This window comes from Trypanosoma rangeli, assembly GCF_003719475.1.
Source record: "Trypanosoma rangeli strain AM80 chromosome Unknown Tra_15.4_contig_00221, whole genome shotgun sequence".
Taxonomy (NCBI): domain Eukaryota; phylum Euglenozoa; class Kinetoplastea; order Trypanosomatida; family Trypanosomatidae; genus Trypanosoma; species Trypanosoma rangeli.
In genome coordinates this window covers 1,835-20,062 of record NW_021705963.1, presented here as the reverse complement: position 1 = coordinate 20,062, position 18,228 = coordinate 1,835, and the positions used below count along the sequence as shown (strand labels likewise).

The 18,228-nt window shown below is 53.1% G+C and overlaps 8 protein-coding genes across 8 annotated transcripts, besides 18 other annotated features; all 8 read left to right on the top strand.

Annotated features, from left to right (window-relative positions):
- Positions 1-84: 84 nt before the first annotated feature.
- Positions 85-94: a microsatellite.
- Positions 95-151: a microsatellite.
- Positions 152-192: a microsatellite.
- Positions 193-273: 81 nt separating this feature from the next.
- Positions 274-338: a microsatellite.
- A 34-nt stretch (positions 339-372) lies between these two features.
- Positions 373-401: a sequence feature (A-rich).
- Positions 402-761: 360 nt separating this feature from the next.
- Positions 762-2,882, top strand: TraAM80_06231 (uncharacterized protein; the record flags this gene model as incomplete). The annotated part of the gene is made up of 1 exon (XM_029383083.1): positions 762-2,882. The coding sequence occupies one exon, from the start codon at positions 762-764 to the stop codon at positions 2,880-2,882; it is 2,121 nt and encodes a 706-aa protein (XP_029237119.1).
- Positions 2,883-2,916: 34 nt separating this feature from the next.
- Positions 2,917-2,958: a microsatellite.
- Positions 2,959-3,345: 387 nt separating this feature from the next.
- Positions 3,346-3,365: a microsatellite.
- A 901-nt stretch (positions 3,366-4,266) lies between these two features.
- Positions 4,267-4,303: a microsatellite.
- A 36-nt stretch (positions 4,304-4,339) lies between these two features.
- TraAM80_06230 (putative protein AF-9) lies at positions 4,340-6,385 on the top strand (the record flags this gene model as incomplete). The annotated part of the gene is made up of 1 exon (XM_029383082.1): positions 4,340-6,385. One exon carries the CDS (start codon positions 4,340-4,342, stop codon positions 6,383-6,385), a length of 2,046 nt encoding a protein of 681 aa, XP_029237118.1.
- A 130-nt stretch (positions 6,386-6,515) lies between these two features.
- Positions 6,516-6,566: a sequence feature (A-rich).
- A 235-nt stretch (positions 6,567-6,801) lies between these two features.
- Positions 6,802-6,834: a microsatellite.
- A 37-nt stretch (positions 6,835-6,871) lies between these two features.
- Positions 6,872-7,906, top strand: TraAM80_06229 (threonine dehydratase; the record flags this gene model as incomplete). Its single annotated transcript, XM_029383081.1, has 1 exon — positions 6,872-7,906. The coding sequence occupies one exon, from the start codon at positions 6,872-6,874 to the stop codon at positions 7,904-7,906; it is 1,035 nt and encodes a 344-aa protein (XP_029237117.1).
- Positions 7,907-8,008: 102 nt separating this feature from the next.
- Positions 8,009-8,061: a microsatellite.
- Positions 8,062-8,176: 115 nt separating this feature from the next.
- Positions 8,177-8,206: a microsatellite.
- Positions 8,207-8,510: 304 nt separating this feature from the next.
- Positions 8,511-8,546: a microsatellite.
- A 452-nt stretch (positions 8,547-8,998) lies between these two features.
- Positions 8,999-9,298, top strand: TraAM80_06228 (battenin; the record flags this gene model as incomplete). The annotated part of the gene is made up of 1 exon (XM_029383080.1): positions 8,999-9,298. One exon carries the CDS (start codon positions 8,999-9,001, stop codon positions 9,296-9,298), a length of 300 nt encoding a protein of 99 aa, XP_029237116.1.
- Positions 9,299-9,432: 134 nt separating this feature from the next.
- On the top strand, positions 9,433-9,858 carry TraAM80_06227 (uncharacterized protein; the record flags this gene model as incomplete). Its single annotated transcript, XM_029383079.1, has 1 exon — positions 9,433-9,858. One exon carries the CDS (start codon positions 9,433-9,435, stop codon positions 9,856-9,858), a length of 426 nt encoding a protein of 141 aa, XP_029237115.1.
- Positions 9,859-9,878: 20 nt separating this feature from the next.
- Positions 9,879-9,924: a microsatellite.
- Positions 9,925-9,988: 64 nt separating this feature from the next.
- Positions 9,989-10,013: a microsatellite.
- Positions 10,014-10,357: 344 nt separating this feature from the next.
- TraAM80_06226 (uncharacterized protein) lies at positions 10,358-12,994 on the top strand (the record flags this gene model as incomplete). The annotated part of the gene is made up of 1 exon (XM_029383078.1): positions 10,358-12,994. The coding sequence occupies one exon, from the start codon at positions 10,358-10,360 to the stop codon at positions 12,992-12,994; it is 2,637 nt and encodes an 878-aa protein (XP_029237114.1).
- A 229-nt stretch (positions 12,995-13,223) lies between these two features.
- Positions 13,224-13,272: a sequence feature (A-rich).
- Positions 13,273-13,382: 110 nt separating this feature from the next.
- Positions 13,383-13,444: a sequence feature (A-rich).
- Positions 13,445-13,510: 66 nt separating this feature from the next.
- Positions 13,511-15,736, top strand: TraAM80_06225 (uncharacterized protein; the record flags this gene model as incomplete). The annotated part of the gene is made up of 1 exon (XM_029383077.1): positions 13,511-15,736. One exon carries the CDS (start codon positions 13,511-13,513, stop codon positions 15,734-15,736), a length of 2,226 nt encoding a protein of 741 aa, XP_029237113.1.
- A 673-nt stretch (positions 15,737-16,409) lies between these two features.
- Positions 16,410-17,972, top strand: TraAM80_06224 (sodium stibogluconate resistance protein; the record flags this gene model as incomplete). Its single annotated transcript, XM_029383076.1, has 1 exon — positions 16,410-17,972. One exon carries the CDS (start codon positions 16,410-16,412, stop codon positions 17,970-17,972), a length of 1,563 nt encoding a protein of 520 aa, XP_029237112.1.
- Positions 17,973-18,122: 150 nt separating this feature from the next.
- Positions 18,123-18,223: a microsatellite.
- Between the last annotated feature and the right edge of the window lie 5 nt (positions 18,224-18,228).

Here is an 18,228-nt window from a genome sequence, read left to right as displayed (position 1 = left end):
GTTACACATTTGTCGACATGTCTTTCAGGTACGCAGCAACACACAAACGCATACGGCACACGTGTGGTACGGTTGATTAACACGTATATACATATATATATATATATATGTATATATGTATATATGTATATATGTATATATGTATATATGTCTGTGTGTGTATATATATATATATGTGTTGTGTGTGTGTGTTGGCTGTTGTTTCTTCTTTCCAGTTGTATTTTGTTGATGCTGTTTCCCGCTGTTTTCTTTGCTGTCTCTCCATCTCCATTTTTGTTGTTATGTTTGTTTGTTTGTTTTTGATTTCCCTTTTGGTGGTTGGTTGTTGGTGGTTGGTTACTTTGTGTGATATCTCGTCTCGCGTTCGACCAATTTTTTTTTTTTTGCTTATCTTTTGTTTTCTCTCCTCCTGTTTTTGCTGGCTTGCAGCCTCTCCTTGCTAGAGATTTGTAGCGGTGCGTGTGCCTGCTGGCGACTGGGGTCTGAACGATTTTGCGGCACCTCTTTCTTCTATTTGCACATACATACACACACGCACTCCTTCTCTATTTCTCTACTTGTCCTTCCCTCCCCTCCCAGTAGGCGGAGGAGCGTACATACAAACCTACAGGCTAAGCGTGGGGCCGATATATATTCCCCGTAGCGACAACCCTCGCCACCACGCAGGAAAACCAAGACATATAAAACAAGAGCAGCGTTGCGGTGGTGATCTACGTTGGTCCCGCTGCAGCTTCCCTTCCTGATCCGCCACACACATACACATGTCCTTCGGGAGTGGCATTCAGCAGGGGCGCATTACCCTCACGGTGCATCGCGCGGAGTCCCTCGTCGCCCTCAACAATGATGGCAGCTCGAATCCCTACGTGACGGCCACGATTGGCAAGCAGTCACAGGCAACTGCTGTTGTCCGCGGCACAACGAACCCGTCCTTTGACTCCATCCTCACCTTCACCGCTTGCCCCTTGCCGACCATTCTGACGCTGCGGGTTCTCAACAAGGCAATGTACGGAGAGACGGAGGAGCTGCTCGGCAGCGCCACGCTGACGCTCTTCTCAGCGTTGCCCATGACACGCCGCACGCTGCCGCTCGGGCATGGCGGTAATGTGGCGCTCTCGCAAAAGGCTCGTGATGGATGCGGCTCACTGGACATATCTTACGAGGTTGCCATCATGACGCCAGGCGAGTTGGCGGCGCAGACTCAACAGCATGTGGCCAATGATGACCTTCCAGCGTTTTTGCGCGAAGATAATGGAGCTGGGAAGCTCACCTCGGCGTACGCTGCAGTAGGAAAAGAGGAATTCACGTCCGCGCCCGTGCTTTCGACGCAACCCGTGTTTCCAACTTCCTCCAATGGGCCTCTTGAAGTTCCACAGGTGTCACAGCCACAACGCCCCGTGCAACCTGTACCCACCCAACCGCCGCAGCCTCCTTCGATGCCCGCCGCAACACAACCGCTACCGCCACCGCTGCAGCAGCCAGGCGTCGTTAATCCGGTGAATGAGATACTTGGGGTGGTTGCGACCCAACCTCCATCGCATAATTCCAGTGAACTTGTGACGCCGCATAACCCCGTTGTGATTGCCTCACTACCGCCGTCGAATATGGTACCACTGCAGCAGTTGCCCACCACCCCGTCCTTTTCAGTCGCAAGAAGTATGGAGTTGCCAAAGGCGCCCGCTTTTTCCAGCGCTCAATACCCAATCGCTGCTACTACTCCGCATATTTCCTCTGGGCCGTCACTGCATGTTATGCAGCCAGTTGTGCACACAGCCTCGTCGCTAGATGATCCTGGAAATGCACAGCAGGTGGGGACTGCAAGCGGCGTCGTGGAGGGGGGAGATACTTCCCTGCAGGTGCCACCTCCTCCGTCACAGCTAGCCGTCCGATTCACGCCAGTTGCAACGTCCCCTTCAGTGAATGGCAGTCTAACACCCAATTCAACTTTTGCCTCGTCCTCTACCACCACTACTAGTTGCCCCCGACCCCAACAGCAGCCTTCTGCGCAGATTCAGCAGCAAGAGCTTTTGAATTCTTTACCTCTCGCGGTAACAGCTGGAGTAACACCACCGCCACCGGCACCGGCACCATTAACGTCACCGTTGAACTACGTTGCAGGAGCGGGAGTTGCGCCCGCAGCTGCTCCTACTAACACGACTGCTGCGGAAAGGAATAATGACAAACCCAAAAAAAAAGTGACTGTCATGACGTATGCGAGGGAGGAGTGTACAGGGAGTACTGCGGCGGCGGCAGCAACTACGGCGACGACTACCAATACTCCAGCTGCGAAAAGGGCAGCAGTGAAGGCAGCACCCCTGGCTAATCGTGGAGTTCATCACACGGCGGTAATTCCTGTGCGGGAGACCCGTCGCTCTGTATCTTTAAATGGCCCTCGTTCCTCCTCCCGCGGACGTGCGCAAACCCAGGCGGCGACGCCTGGCATTGCTCACACCTCCCCCGGGTTGTACCAATGGCCTGAAGAGCTTCTCGCGGCTGCTGCGGAGGGGAACACTGCCTTGTTTCAAAAGCTTCGGGATGATGATCCGCTACTGTCGCGTGGCTTTGAAAATGTGCGGGACTATTCAGGTCGCACCATCTTACATATTGCCGCGTGGTACGGTCACACGGATATCCTAAAGGCACTCCTGCAGGCATCACCGTCGGTGCCAATGATAGAGCTACGGGCCCTGCGATCTCACAACGGCAACACCATTTTGCACAGCGCGGCGCAGGGCGGTCGGGCGGATGTTGTTCAGTGGCTGCGCTTTGGGCACCCGGCGACCGGGTTGTTGATGGGGCTGCGCAACGTGCACGGCTTTACCGCCACCGACTGCGCTCGGGAGGCTGGCTTTACAGATGTTGCGGTGATGCTTGACGAATCGTAGCTCTGTTTAGAAAACGCCCTTCCCGCTCTCTCCTACACACACGCAACACAACACAACATTACGCGACAGCAACACAGAAGGGATCAACAGTCCTGCATAACAACAAAGTCAGAAACGGCAACAGGGGCGCATGCATGTATGAAGACAAAGGCGATTAACACATAACGATGACACTACCTTGTTTTAGATGAGGGAGTGTTGTGTGCACGCTGTTTGCATGTATTCCCTTGTTGTCTTGTGTATGTGCGTGAAGCGGAGGATATGGCACCCGACGGCGAAGGAGCGAAGGATGCACGGACCGACAGAAGGCGAGGAATCGTGAATGGACATGAAACTGAAATTAGAGAAGACATGATGAAAACAAAAAAAAACGAGGTGGATATAGAGTTGTAGAAAGTGTCCATGCATGTGTGCTCTATGAATGCGTGGCGTGGGATGTAACGGGGCAAACAAACCGGAACAAATATATATATATATATATATCTTTCTGTAGATGCTGGTGACGTGGCGGTGGGATGGGCAAAACGTACTGCTGGTTTTTTCAGCACCCGCGTGTGTAGTGTTTTTTTTTTTTATGTCAGTTTTTACGAAGAAGAATAAGAAGTGAGGTGTAACCGAAGGATGGGGAGTTCAACAAGAACCACACCTCGTGGTGTTTGGGGTGCATTTAGGAAACATGGGCAGGCTGGGTGTGGTGCATGACCTGCGCTGGGTCTCTGCACTGCTGGGGCTCTCAGGCTGCATCGTAGCGACGAGAAAAACATGGATGAGAGTGAGGACGAGATTGGAATTTATAATGACTCCAAGCGTCATTTTTTTTTTTGTGTGTGTATTTTTTATCTCTCATGGATGCATATTTGTGTTTTTTTCTCCTGCTTTTTCCGCTTGCGAAGCGGCGGCACCCCGCAAAGGAAGTAGGAACGGAAGCCAGAATGCTTCCGCATGTATGCATGCGCCTGTAGGGGATAGGAAGCAATAAAAGAATAATAATAGCACAACAACAGTACATTTTACTCAAGTACAGTCGGAGGAGAAAAGGGACAAGCTGTACGGAAACGAAGAGGTCTCTGTGAGAATGAGAGGTGGTGGTGGCAGTGGGGAGGAGGACGTAGCAATGTACGTGAGAGGCAAGACGGTGCTTTTGGAGTGCACTGACACGTCACGGACGGGCTCTTGTTGTTGTTTTTGCTCTTTTGTTCCGTAGCCCTCATCTTTTTTTTTTTTTGACTTTTATGGACTTCTCTCTTTCCAGGCTTTTTCTTATCTGCCGCGCACACAGGCACACCCACTCGCCGCAGGACACCCGCACCAAACTAGTCGTCGCCGTGCTTTGCGGGGGGTGACGATCGTGCCGCCAAAGGGAAAACAATAAAAATAGGGTGAGGTGTGTGTGTGTGTGTGTGTGCACGCGTGTGTGCGTGGAATACGATACGGTGAGTGAGCCCTGTGCGGGGTCAATGACGGTATTCACACGGGTCTTTACCATCCACTTTGACGGCAATGTGTACGAGGCCTCAGCGGATTGCCGCGTCACTCGCACGTTACGCGAACTTCTTCTCGCCACGCTGCCGCCTCCGCCTCCGCCCCCGCCGTTAAGGCACGCGGCGAGCTGGGTAGAGGGCTATACGTGCTCCTTCGGTGGACAGCGTTTGTCGCTTGCGGCAGCCACAGAAGTGGCGCCGACTACGTTGTATGTGACATTGCCCGCACGCAGCGGCACTGGCGGAAAGGCAGCCGCCAGCAGAAGTGCAGGCTCGTTGAAGCGTCGGAGGCCAAACAGCCCAGGGAAGGGGGAAAGCAGCGCGACCGAGGGCGGTAACGACGGCAAGGAGAACAACAACAACAACAATGGCAGCGACAGTACCAGCAGTGGTGACAGTAACGATGAAAGCGGGGAGGATGTCTTTCGAAGCCACCGTCAACCGTACTGGCGTCCTCGTGCAGCACAGAGCAATAGTAGCAAGAACAACACCAACAACAGTAGCAACTACGAAGAGGAAGACGAGGATGAGGACGAAGAGGAAGGTGATGAGGAAGAGAAGCAGGACATGTACAAGTCCTGCAGCAGCAGCATTGCGATGTGGCAGGATAAAGCGGACAGTGACGGAAGCAACGACGACGTGAGCAGTTGCGATGACCGCCAACAGGAGGCGGTGCTACCCATTATTGTAGGCGGTGTTGTACGCCTCATAAACATTGAAAGCCGTGACAGGAGCCACCAATGGACTGTGTACATCCGTGGCCTTTTTAACGAGACGGAGTACCTGGCACAATGCATTGAGTCGGTGCGGTTTATCCTTGACCCTTCCTTTGCACCGAGTGAGCGTGTTGTGCGGACGGCACCATTTGAATTGACGGAGGTGGGTTGGGGTGAATTTGTTGTCAAGATGCAGGTGCAGCTGCGGCACTACCCACGGCCCATTCGGGTGATGCTGTCCTCCTCCTCATTTGCTTCAGCGGCAAACTGTGAGTCGGAGATTAAGGTGGCGTCTAATTTTCTGGCGTCGCAGCCGATGGTGCCACTGTCGGGTCTCACACGAGGGCCCATCTTGTCGCCTGTCGTGCAAGTGCTCAGCCAGCATCGCTACCATGGTGGGACGGCTGTCATGTCACCAACGTCCACGGTGGCCGCGGTTTCTGGTAGCAGCAGACGGGGCGTGGTCAAGACAGAGGTAAAGGTGGAAAAGGAGGACTCAAGCAGTGACACTAACAGCAAGTTTCGTAAAGATAACGTGCGGCCGAGCGAGGTCCGATCCCCCGGACAGCCAACGCTTGCAACGCTGGAAATGTCTCCTGGTGTTGTGACGCTTTCTCACCTGCTGCGGTTCTCGCACCGTCCTCGTCGTGCTCACTGCATTCCGCCACTTGGCAGGCCCTATGAGCCGGAGGAGCATGTCGGGTACACAATCGTGCAGACACCAGTTGTGACGGAGCAATACGATGAGATTGTTGTGCCGGATCCGCCTGCGCCTATACTGGAGGTGGCGGAGGCTTTGCCACGTATGCTGCGTCGCCGCATCGCAACTGTCAAGACGGCCCGGGCGATGGCACAACTGCCACAGCAACAACAGAGACTTCTTGCTAGCGGTGGCGCTCCATTTGGCGTTGCCGCGGCGTTCACTGACAATGGTGTGTCGTGCTGGGAGTACATTCTGCAGGAGGAGCCTGACGATGCTGTGCTGGCGGAGTCGTACCTTGAGAGTGTTGGGGAGACCGTGTTGTCTCCGGCTGGCGCACAACACCCTAGCATCGATGCGTTGGTGTCCCCACCCTGTGCGGATACTCAAAGGCAGGAACACGAACAACCGCCGCCGCCTGCCTTTTATGGCATTGAGTCCCCCGTCGTTGTAAAGCTGCCTCGTGGCCGGCGGAAGCTCGCGGGCGCGGAGATAGATCTGGCGGCGCTAAAAACAGCAAAGAAAGGTCTTGTGGAGGCCATTGAGAAGATGCGGCGTGAGTTGGTGCTTCGGCAGGCCGCGCAGACGTACCAGCACTACAGATAAGCTGAGGTCCCCACCTCGCAGTGTACCCCCACCCGCACCACAGGAGCGCGTCTCTTTCACAAACGGGGCGTGGACACGAGCAGAGGTTGCTACTAATGCGTCACTGAAGTTGAAAGACTGCATCCCGTCGTTTCTCTCTGTTGTTTCTTTTCGTTTTTTTTTCTTTTTTCTCTCTCTCATTGCCGCTGTAACTCCCCGACCTTACACGTTAGGGGTAGTTTTTATGCGTCCCTTTTTATTCCCACCATCTCTGCATCGCTCTCTCCGGGCCTTGGCGATGCCAACTTCTTTTTTTTTCTTTTGTTTGGTTTGGGCGCCCATGAAACGAATGAGAAGAGAAGCTTGAGTAGAGATAAACAGTAAAGGTAGCAACAACACGCGAGCAAGCGTTGAAGAACTAGCGGTGCGTGCAAAGTACACACACACACACACACACACACACACACACATCCGCTTGTGCGTTCATTCATAGGAGCGTATATCCGGATGCCCACATTTCATGATGTGATGATTGCCTACAAGGCGACACGGCCCTACGTCCATGAGACCCCTGTTCTTACGAGCAACGCAATGCAGAAAAGGTCCGGGCACGAGGAGATTGTGCTGAAGTGCGAGAATCTTCAGCGTACGGGAAGCTACAATCTTCGTGGTGGAATGAACTTTGTGATTCGCACTAAACAAATGGATCTTGACGTCAATCATTTTGTGACACAGAGCACTGGCAACCTCGGGCTTGCAGTCGCTCTTGCCGCTAACTCATTTTCTGCCACGGGACACATTGTGATCCCTGAACAAACCAATGACGTCGTCGTGCGGTCCATTGCGCACTACGGTGGGGAGGTCTACCGCTGTGGCTGCTCACGAGATGAGCAGATGAAACTCACGCAAAGGCTTGTAAGTGAAAACAACAAAACCAGCAAAGCGAACGGGGTAAACGCCTGTGTCTTTGTTCATCCACAAGATGACTGGCTTCTCGCGGGCTACGGAACGCTGGGGGTGGAGTTGATGCTGCAAACCGATGGCCGCCTCGATGCTGTAGTAGTGCCGGCGAATGACGGAGCACTCTTGGCGGGTGTCGCCCTCGCTGTGAAGGGCATGAAACCGAACATTGCCGTCTTTGCAGCAGAGTGTGATGCAGGATATTCCACTTGTGACTTCGATAACGGCCCGGTTGTTGCCGTCAACAAGGGGAGGAAAAGTGGCGACACGGGCAAGGACGCAAATGAAGACGTTTATACTGTTGACATGGCGCGCCAGCTCCACACGCCGTTAAACGCTACGGTTGCCAAATGCGTCAATAAACACGTGAGTGGTGTGATCAAAGTGACGGCGATGCAAAAGCGGGACGCCTTTCGCTTTGTCTATGAACGCTGCAAGCTGGTAATTGACGATAATGCCGCAACAGCCGTGGCTGCCGTGTTGACGCGTACGGTGAGCTTGTTGCAGTACAGCCACATTGGCATTGTGTTGGCAGGCGGTAATGTTGATTTGGATGAAATTCCGCGGCTGGCGCGGCTTTGATGCTTCTGGAGAGAGCAGCAGCAGATGGAGGCAGCAAGGCGGCACGGATTCTCTGCGCCTACAAGGGCTCACAAGGCCCACGCTCAAAATGATTTTCCCCTCTTTTTTGTTTTGTTTTGTTTTTGTTTTTGTTTTTGTTTTTGTTTTTTTGTTTGAAATCTTTCATTTACTGAGACTCCCCTGTTTCTTTCCGTTGCAGCGCAACAAGAAGGGGGTCAGGATGTGGCGATGAGTGGAGTGTAGGCATCTACAAAAGGTAAATTTTTCTAAAGGAGGAGGAGTAGAGCGGAGGGAGGAGGATTTTTTTTTTGTATTGAAACTTGTTGGAGGGTGTGTGCGAACAGATGAGGCGAAACGGCTGAGTGGTTGAATTGCTCATCGACTCAGTTTTGTTCCCCGTACCTTTATGCCATATCTCTTCCCTCCCCAACGACTGCTATTTTGTGAGTTTTCAGCGAGAGACCATTTGCTGTAAGTTAATGGGTGCAACAGGGGGTTCACTTTGATTGATGTACGAGAGTGCTGGGTGATTCTTATCTTAGGTTGGAAATTGTGTAAGTGCAAGCAAAGGTCGCTCCCCTTTTTTTGTTTGTTCTTGGGGGGTAAAAAAAAAAACAAAACGACAACAACAACAAAAACAGTGGTAATTTGGAGAGGCTTTTTATTTTATATTTTTACATGATTTTTGCGCGGGGAGGTGTGCGGGGCGGGCGGCGGCTCCGCTTCCGCTTCCATATTGATTCCGCACCTCACCTCATTTCACTCTTCTTCCCGACCGATCAATATATGGTTTCACATAGAAGACGGAACAAACGCAACAATGATACTATTTTTGTGAAGAAACAGGAGGAGAGAGTCCATGTAAGGCACCACGTCTGTAACGCCTTCGGTTTGTGGTGGCTGGGCATGATTAACAGTTTCCACTACACACTGGTGCTTACTGGCTCCAACGGCATTGTAGTAGGCTACGACATGATGTACGTGGTACTAGTCACGTAGGCGAATGTGTTCTTCGGGATCATCGCGGGCATTATCAATGCCTTCGTGCTGCAGCTGCTATCGTACAACATCCGCGTGACAGCGACCTCCCTGATGGTGATTATGGCCATTCTACTGGTGACTTTCGCTTGGGACATCCGTGGGCACAACAACGTTGCCGCCTTCATTACGATGCTGATTGGCGTGATCTTCAGTGGAGTGTCATGCAACTACGGCAGCAGTGTGTTCCTGGGCCACATGGAGCGCATGCCATCGTGGCAGATCACCTCGTGGTTGTCTGGAACTGGATTGTCTGGTGTTGCTGCCCCACTCATATTTCTTGGGTTGACCTCTGCTGGCATGAACAACATACAGATCTTATTGCAGAGCATTATTTTCGTCGTTATCTACTGATTCATGTACTTCTTTGGTCTCAAGTTCCTCTTCTGTGCGCCGGCGAACTGCTGCTGGCGTGACGGCGGGGACCGTGTTCCAACATGACCCATAGAGGGGCCGTGACGTGGTGTAGGGGGAGGCGGAGGAGGTGAATGAGACCGTTGGGTTTCTCGCTTCTCACAAGAGAATGGGACCATGATGTGAGGCCGGGCGACGCCGAGGGCGCGGAGAAGGCGATGGGCGTGATGTACGGCGCGGAAAAGGAGGCGTGCGCGACGACCCACGGCACTGCGACTGTCTGTAAGGAGGTGGGGGTAGGAGATTCAGTGCCCGGCGGTGTCTGTTGGGGCCCCATGAACTCGTCCGCTGGAATTTCTGTGACACTGACAGGACCTGCCGTTTACACTGGCGGTACTGCTGAGGAGGCGAGCGCACGTAGCGCCAGGCTGGAGCGTGTCACAGAGAAGTCTGCGAGAGAGTGTAAATGGGTGTGGGCGCGTGGAATCAAACAGTGGTCCCCAACTGTTGTTGTCTCCCTTCTTGTGGGAATGTGTGTGTGTGTGGGGGTGGGTGGGTGACGCGGTCTTGTCCAGATGCCTGTATATATGCATGTATTATTGTTTGTTTGTTTGTGTGTGTGTGTGCGTTGGTTTACGGTGCTTGCAGTTGTTTCTGTCCATTTTAAATTTGTACCCCATCACCTGCCTGTATTATTATTATTATTATTATTATTTTTCTCTTCTCTTCTGTTTTTGTGTGTGTCTGGTGTGCTTGGGTGGGGTCCCGACAACACGTAGGGGGGTGACGAGGATCACACATTACATTACCCACAAATACATACCACAACGGAGATTTAAAATAAATTTATTTTGAATTGTACCTTAAAAACAAAAAACAAAAACATTAGTTCTCTCTTTCTATTCCTGCCTCGATCTAACATTGCACATTCAGTCTGTACATACGCTCTGGGGGGACGTGAGGTTGCACAACATTTTTATCTGCTTGCAGATATACTTAGCTCTGTATATATACACAGAGGCAAGCATAAGGATTTTTTTTTTTGTGCGAGGAGGGGGAATGTCACAGAGGGTCCCGCAGGAGTTTCTTGAGGATGCCCTTGCCGCCTGGGAAAGGCTTCGGCGATGGACAGATCTTAATAATTATCTCTGCGCGCTTCGCCGCTCACCCCTTCACCGTCAGTTACAGTCAGAGCAGGGTCCGTACTCGCTACGCCTTGCACGCCGAGTGACGGAGGTGGTGGATAGTCTGACAGCCCATGAAGATATGCCTATAGAGAATGATATCACGCCGCGCGGAGCATTATTGGCGCTGGCCAAGGATGTGCGCCTGGCTCTTTCTCCCTTGCCCGAGTCGCATCCTCCTGAGTCGGGGTTGATATCAGTAGCAGCCACGCAATTGCCCTTCTCCACCTGTGCTCCAGTGACTGTGGTCGCAGATGCTACTCATACTCTTGACGCCGTTGCTTCTGTAGGCAGTGACCCTTGTGGCGATTGGAGTGTGGCTGTCACGCATCGATCCGTTTCTGGGACGAGGATCATGGAGGGGTTACATGTACTCACATGCCCGGGGGTGCAGTTGCGCCTTGAGATTGCGGTTGCGCGGTTGCGGGAACGGCTCAAGGAGGAGGTGGTGGGTGGGATCAATTGGGAGGCGTTTCCCCACACACCCAAGGAGCTGCAGGCGTTGCGGGCCACAACAATGCTCCTAGATGACTTTGAGGCGTTTTATCGTTGTCTGCTTGCCACATTTCCGTGCGCCCGGGTCATGGGTTCCTCACACGTCCCAGTGGCGCTATTGCCGGTGTTGTACGAGCTGTACTACCAGGTGGGGGAGTGGGTGCTGGAGACGGAGTTCACCGCACGGGCAAAGCCAGGTGCACGAGTTCAATCGTTCGAGCGAAAAAAGCTGCAGTTCATGTTGCTTCGCCCCGATAAAGACTCGCCATGGGGCTTACAATTTAACCACAACGGGAAGTTGACGGGGGTGAGTGCGGTGGTGCGGGCGGCAAGCACTGCAGGAGAGAAGCTGCATCAGTGCATGCGCACAAGTAAGGGCGGGCTTTCACTCCTTTCGTGTAATTCAAAGCAGGTGAATTTTAATGAAATGGACGGGATCCAGGCGACAGCGAAGGTGGATGCACTGACCCCGAAGCAAAAACGCTTGTTTGCGAAGGTACAGCTTGTTTCTGACAGTACGCCCTCCGTGGAGCTGTTAGCGTTTCACGCCACGGGGGCAGAACACCCCTCACTTCCGCAGCAGCAGCAGCAGCAGCAGCAGCAGGAGCGGGGGCCAGAGGAGCTGCCCGTTGCGACGCTGGTGCTCCACCGTGACAACTACAACGTCTCATGGGATGTGGCTATCACCCGTGACCTTCTTGTTGTGAGTATCCCTGGTTGTATTTTCTCACCAGCGGCCTTAGCGTTTTTTGCGCGTTACCCCAGACGGGTACGCATCGCTGCGATAAACGGCGTGGAGGTGACGAGTGCAGCCCAAGTGGAGGCGCTGAGTTCGACGATCAACACGATTGTGCTCGATCTGCAGACTATCCCAGCACCGTCATTGTCAGCGTTGGGCGAGGTGCAGCAGGAGGAGGTAACACTACCAGCAGCCTCACGGGTAAACAGCAGTACGAGGCAAAAGCCACAGGGTGGTGGGCCACCAACGTCTGAAGATGACGCCGTTCTCAAGCACGCTAGGAAACAGCCGCTCACAGCCTCTAAAGAGGCGGTTGCGCCCCCCACGAAGAGCATCTCTTCGACCAAGGAAGGAGACGGGCAACGGGGGCGAAAGCCTGCTATGCAGGAACAAAAAGTGAAATCACCCCCTAAAAAAGCAAATCCTTCCTGCCCACCTGAAAAAGTAGTGTCAAAAGCAATTCTGGCGTTGCCTGCGCAGGACCGTGCGCCTCCTGTCCCGTCACATCCTTCAAGAAGTGAGGCGCTGGAGACAGCGGGGGACTACAAGGGGGCCGTGCAAAAGCCAGTGCTGGAAGCTGTGTTGCGCGACGTGGATCGCTCCGCCCTGTCGGAGAAGCCGCTTGTGCCCATCCATTCGAGGGAGCTAAAAACAAAAACTGCGGCGCCTGCGCCACATGTGACGAAAGAAGAGGAGGTGGTGGTTGACGCGGCTGCCTCTCCTACTGGGTGTCGTCACAAAGGGGGGCCTGCGCTCAACAACACCCCCGTCGCTGCGGTGTTGTCTGAGGGCTTTACCCCCTCCTTGGATGCAGATGGGCCGGGTGAGCTCACACCAGCGGCTGAGGTTGACGCTGCGAGACAGCCTCCGCAGCCGCCGTCGTCCTTGTACGAGGAAGAACAATGGCGACAGCTACCCGCCGAGCTGCCTGGTAGTGCAGCTGCCACCGTTGGCCCACTCGAGTTACCAAACAACGTGACACTAAATCTGCTCACACCCGATGAGATGGTGCTCAGTCGTCAGTCCGCCGCGATGAAGTGGGGTCTTTCAATGGAGACGGTGGGAACCGAGTCGAATCGAAGAGTTAGGGTGGTTGGACTGCCGCATATCATGGACCAGCGATGTCGGCAGCATCCCTTTCACAGGCTGTTCACGTCTCGCGCAGGGGATTGGGTCATCATGAGCGTCAACGGTACCCCAGCCACACGGCTGCCTGAAATAATGGATATCATGAAGCATGCGCTGCACATGCAGATTAAATTTCATAGAAGGTGGTGATGCTGCGGCCAAATTAAAGTTACGTGAAGCTCCCACCCGATCTCCTCCACCCCTCTCTCTCTCTCTTTTCCTGCGAGGATGAATGGAAAAGGACACAACATGAAGACAGTAAAGTGGTCTATGGATTTGTTGGCATTCATCATAGAGAAAGGCAATGACCCTCCCCACATACACACAAACACATATACATACTAAAGTATGAAAGCCATTTATCATAGGCTCATTGCTGTCTTTTTGTGTTTTACCTCTTTTTACTCACCTTTTTCTTTTTGCTTTTTGATGTTCGTCACAGCAGCCGGTAGTAATGCATTTTCTCCCTTGTTCCTTTGAAGCAGATGCTTCGCAAAGACATCTGTATGCATGTAATGTGCACGTGTGTAGGTGCGCATTTATTTTTTATTTTATTTTTCCTTTATCCTTGTTTTCTTTTTTCTTTTTTTGTTTCTCTTTACTCCATGCGTGCTGTGGTCCCTGCATTCTCTATGTCTGCCTTTTTCCTGTACATTTAGTGCCGGTATGTCGGAGTCACCCCTGACTTTGGCGTGGGTTGATGCCCACCTTAAACGACGTGGAATGCTGAGCAAATATGCACCGGGGCCAACGGTGAGCACAGGGGCAGTTTCAGGCGGACCACTTGACGGGCCGTGTGGGGCAACGCCACGCTCAAAGGAATTTGCGCCGCCGGTGGAGGAGATACTTGCCGCGGTAGGTCACCAACTGCTTTCTAGAGGCAGGCATCAATCGATTTCATTGAGTAGGGACGGATCACAGAACACCAAGGTAAAGGATCGTAGAGACCCCAGGGGTGCTGATTCCCTCATTCAGTCGCAGCGAGCAACGCCGCAGCGCGTGGCTTCCGGCGTGGCATCGTTTGTGGAGCAGCAGGCGGAACGTACAGGCACCTTAAATGGCCCCACGCAGGCATGCTTTGTACTGCACACCGTTCTCACTGCTTGTGTGCGACATGCACTTCGATACAGTTGTCTTAACTCGTATAGTGACATTGCCCCTTTTGATTTTCCTGCATATTCTTCTGCTGCCATGGCCAATGCCGTGACAGCAGCTGAGGGTACGATCATGAGTAAGTGTGGGGCAGTGCGTGACATGGTGGCATCCTCATCACAGATTAATTTTCCGTGGTCGGCACGCGTGGCATCAGAGCACTTACTAGAGGTCATGCAAGACGCTGCCGCACAAAAGGGTTTACGCTCCCTTCTGTGGAAGGTCGTGGACAAGGAACACAAAGGCATCCTGCGTAACGTTGTGACGCTGTGCTCGAATGCATCCAGCCCGTTGTCTGACGTTGGTGTGGAGGAGGCGGCGGTGCGGAGGCTGTTTAGCATCTCAGAGGATGCTTTGGCGGCGGCACGTGCGTTTCTTGATTGCCTCTTATCATCCTTTCCCACGGATTCTGCGGTGGCGGCGGCGTCCTTGCAGTGCCAGCGTCAGTTGTCACTTTTGAGTGAGCACCATTTTGTGTACACGACGACGTCGGCGCGTCTCGCGGCGTTGCTAAGCAAGGAGATGTCTAAGGTGAAACTTGTGGTGCAGGAAGGAGCCAAGGCGAGGGCGAGCGTGGAGGGCGGTTTGGCGTCGCCTAACGAGTTTGCGCGGCAGTTGACGTTGCTGCTTTTGGAGATGACGCGTGTCCGCATGGCGTTGGTGGTTCTTCTGCAGTTTGAGATTCTCCTCCGACGCTGTGCGGCAGCAGGCAGGCAACAACCTCCCGATGACACCGCTGCGGTGTTCTTGCCGTCCGCTTCTCCCGCCTCGCTGGCGCAGGAGTTGTGTGCATTGGCCACGGCTGCTGGGTCTCGGGCGCTGGAGACGCGGCCGCATCGCAGGCGCTTCGTCACACACTTCCGTCTTCTGGTGCCCCCACCCGAGCAAAGGCGGTCCAGCGATTCACACCACGTGGATACACCGTACTACAGCCTCAAGTCTGTGTTTGCTGCACTCTCCCAGGCAGCGGCAACCACCGCGGCAACGGTGAAGCCGGCAGACTTTGGTGGAGGTGTGCCACCGACGACTCCCTCTACCCCCGTCTCGGGGTTGCCTGCGACAGCCGGAGTGTCAGAGGACTTAGTTGAAAACGACCCGGTGATGCGTGCGGTGATGTCATCGGTTCCGTTAAAAACGGGGGAGCCAGCAGGCCGCCACGGCTCTACGCCTCCACACACGTCATTGAGGCCCTCTTCCGCCACCGGGACAAGGGCTCCTTTCGCCCAAACGACGAACCAGAGGTGGGAGCGTGCACGCGAAGAGTTGTCGACACAGGCACTTGAACAGCAGACCGACTTAACGTGGCACTTTCGTTGCTGTGGGGAGAAATTGGGGGTGACATTCAATGCGATTAACGCACCACCATGCGGTGAGACGGACGTGAAGGTGCAGCTGCTGCGCCCATCAATACACGTTCCGTGGCCGTTCCTTTTGGAGGTGGCTTCAGCCGACATGAGGCTCCACGACGGTGTCACGACTACTCCCCTTCGACCTAGTGCTTCGGAAACGTCTGCAGCCTCCCTGACGACTGCGACGGTGCGGATGCGCTACAATTCTGTATGGAGCACAGCTGCAAGCATGCTCACTCCTCTTGACACGCAGCACGCCGCGTGTCTGCAGCGTCTGCTCGCACATCGCCATAATCGTCTGCTGACGCTGAACGGGTGCCCCGCTGAGAAGCTGAAGTCGGTGATGCGTATTGCAGCACAGAGTGTGCGCCTGGTGGTGCGTTTTCGGTAATGGAGGAGCGGGATGGAGGCTAGCGACATCCCGTTCCACTGCAGTTCATGCTACTTTGAGAGACGGAAGGCGCGAGACAGACGACAACAGCAAAAACAAAAACATTTGCAGGAGGGTGACTGGAAAACTAGCGGGGCTACACGAGAGGAGGGGCGTATGCCTCGTGCACGGACTGCAAGGCTTGTTATGAGCTTCTCGTTCAGGTCTTTGCTTAGCCGGTATTTGTTTGTGTTCCACTTTCTTTTTCTTTTTTTTCTTTCGCTTGCATACACGCACCCGTACACACTTTTTCTCTTTATTTAGTTGTATCTGCGTGGGTTTGTGCTTATGCTTTCTTCCTTTCGTTTTTTTTTTTTTCAAATTGTTTTACTTTTTTTGGTTTGTCATTTGCAGAGCTTTGACCACGAAGAGGTGACAGAGTGCGAGGAAAGCGAGACGGGAAAGGGACCAGAAGGAAACAAAAGCAGCGTGTCTGAACCCCACACGACGGATACATCGCTGCCATCACCCAAGCACAGAAAAGTATACTTTCAAGGAAGTTAGCAGCCAGTAGAGAGGTGCGTGACAATTTGGACACTCAGACAGAGGCAGGCACCCAACAGTGATAGAAAAGGCAAGTGAAAGCGTAGCGACAGAAGACGAAAAACACAAACGTACAAGTAGGCTACAATAAATGGGAACTGGCGCATCTGCGATCAACTCCTGCCATTCACGGCTGTACCAAGAGGGCTACAAGTCCCTTCTGGAGGGACGCTACACGTACGCCGAGATTTACTACGATCAGGCTATTGAAAAGCACGAGGGACATTATTTTTGGACCAGCCTGGGTGGGCTTATTGATTGGGAACGACGGCGAAAACACACGTTGGGGCAGAATAAGTCGGACACCAAGCAGCGGAAGGAGCTACCCCAGGACGAGGTGACGGAGGAGGGCGCTTATCCAGAGGTGGTAAAGAAGGCAGATGATGACAATGAGCTTGACGTGGAGATGGAGGAGGCGGGCGCGAGCGAGCCTAGAGGAATTGAAATTCCTCTCGACAGCCGGCTTGAGGCCATCTTGGAGTACATTCAGCTGCGTTCCGATATTGTGGACTCTTATTTGATGGCCTCCCGCTATGAGGAGGCAGCAGCGCACCTGGACGTTATTATCTCCCATACCCGCGTCTTTGTGCAGTTTCTTCGCTACGCCCGCGAGACTGAAGTGGAGGTGAGCAGTGAAGATAACACCACAAACAATCCGCTGGAGATGGGTGCCGGGGTTGGAGGTGCTGCTAATGGGGGTGGAGAAAACATTCGCTTACGCCTAAACGCGTTGATAGGGAACGACCTCGAGCGGGAATCTATACTTGACTGTCTTGAGCAGTACCTGCGTCTACACTGGGCCTCAGCCATGGCAAACAGCGTCTACGCCTCCTCCGAACGGTTTAAGGAGGGGAAGGGCGAGAAGAAACGCAAGAAGGACCTTGACGCCGCCGTGTTGGCGTGCTCAAAGGTCCACCAGGAGTTGTACAACGTTGCCCTGCGCCGTGCAAAGAGCCTGACAAACACTGTTGTGTTGAACTTTATTGAGGCGGCTATGGAAGACATGGATGCCGAATCCACCACGACGTCCATTACAAGTGAGAACTACACCAACTCGAAAGGCAAGCCCCGCGTCAATACTTTTTTTGATAACTCTGATAATAAGCAAATTCAGAATAAGAACAACGGCATTCTAGACCTTGTGATGAAAAGGGGAGAGGAGTGTCCCATCAAGGTGAGCCTGCAAAAGATGCATGAACGACGCTCACTTTGCCGTGAGGTACCTGCGCCACAACAAGCATCTACGCTACGGTATATTAGCTGGATTGATGATGATATTCGTCGCGTTGTGCCTAGCACAAACTACCACCTTGAGATTCAGTGTGGCATGGTGGATGAAAAGCAGAAGAAGCAGCTGCAAAAGCGTTCCTTGAAGTTTGTCGCTCAGAAGCACTGCAACTACAACGATCGCGTCCTGCTGGGGAAGAGCTTCGACGAGGAGAACGCGCTGCTCCTTTTTCCTGTCTTCCTCATTCAGGCGGACGTGCAGTTTCAGCTTGGAGCCGCCACCAAGGGCATTAAGAACCTCGAGCTTGTTGAGAAGCTCTCCACCCAGCTTTACGGCATTGATTCCGTGGAGCGGCAGAGCATTATGCGGTCTGTGATGGAGTCCCGCAAGCGGGGTGGCTCGCTTTTTATGATGTTTGAGGATTAAATTGGGGAGGTCGACAAATGTGACCGCGCGTGAGGAGAGGCGGTAGGACAAAGTAATGGTAATAATATCTTTGGCGACAAGTCAACCATGTAAGGAAAACATCAAAAACCGCAAAAGTCGAAACAAAGGGGAGGAGGGGTGAGGAGGGCGAAATACAAAAAAAAAACAACAACAACAACAACAACAAAAAAAAAACAAAAACAAAAACAAAAAAAAACAAAAACAATAACAAAGACAAGAAAGTGAAACAACACGA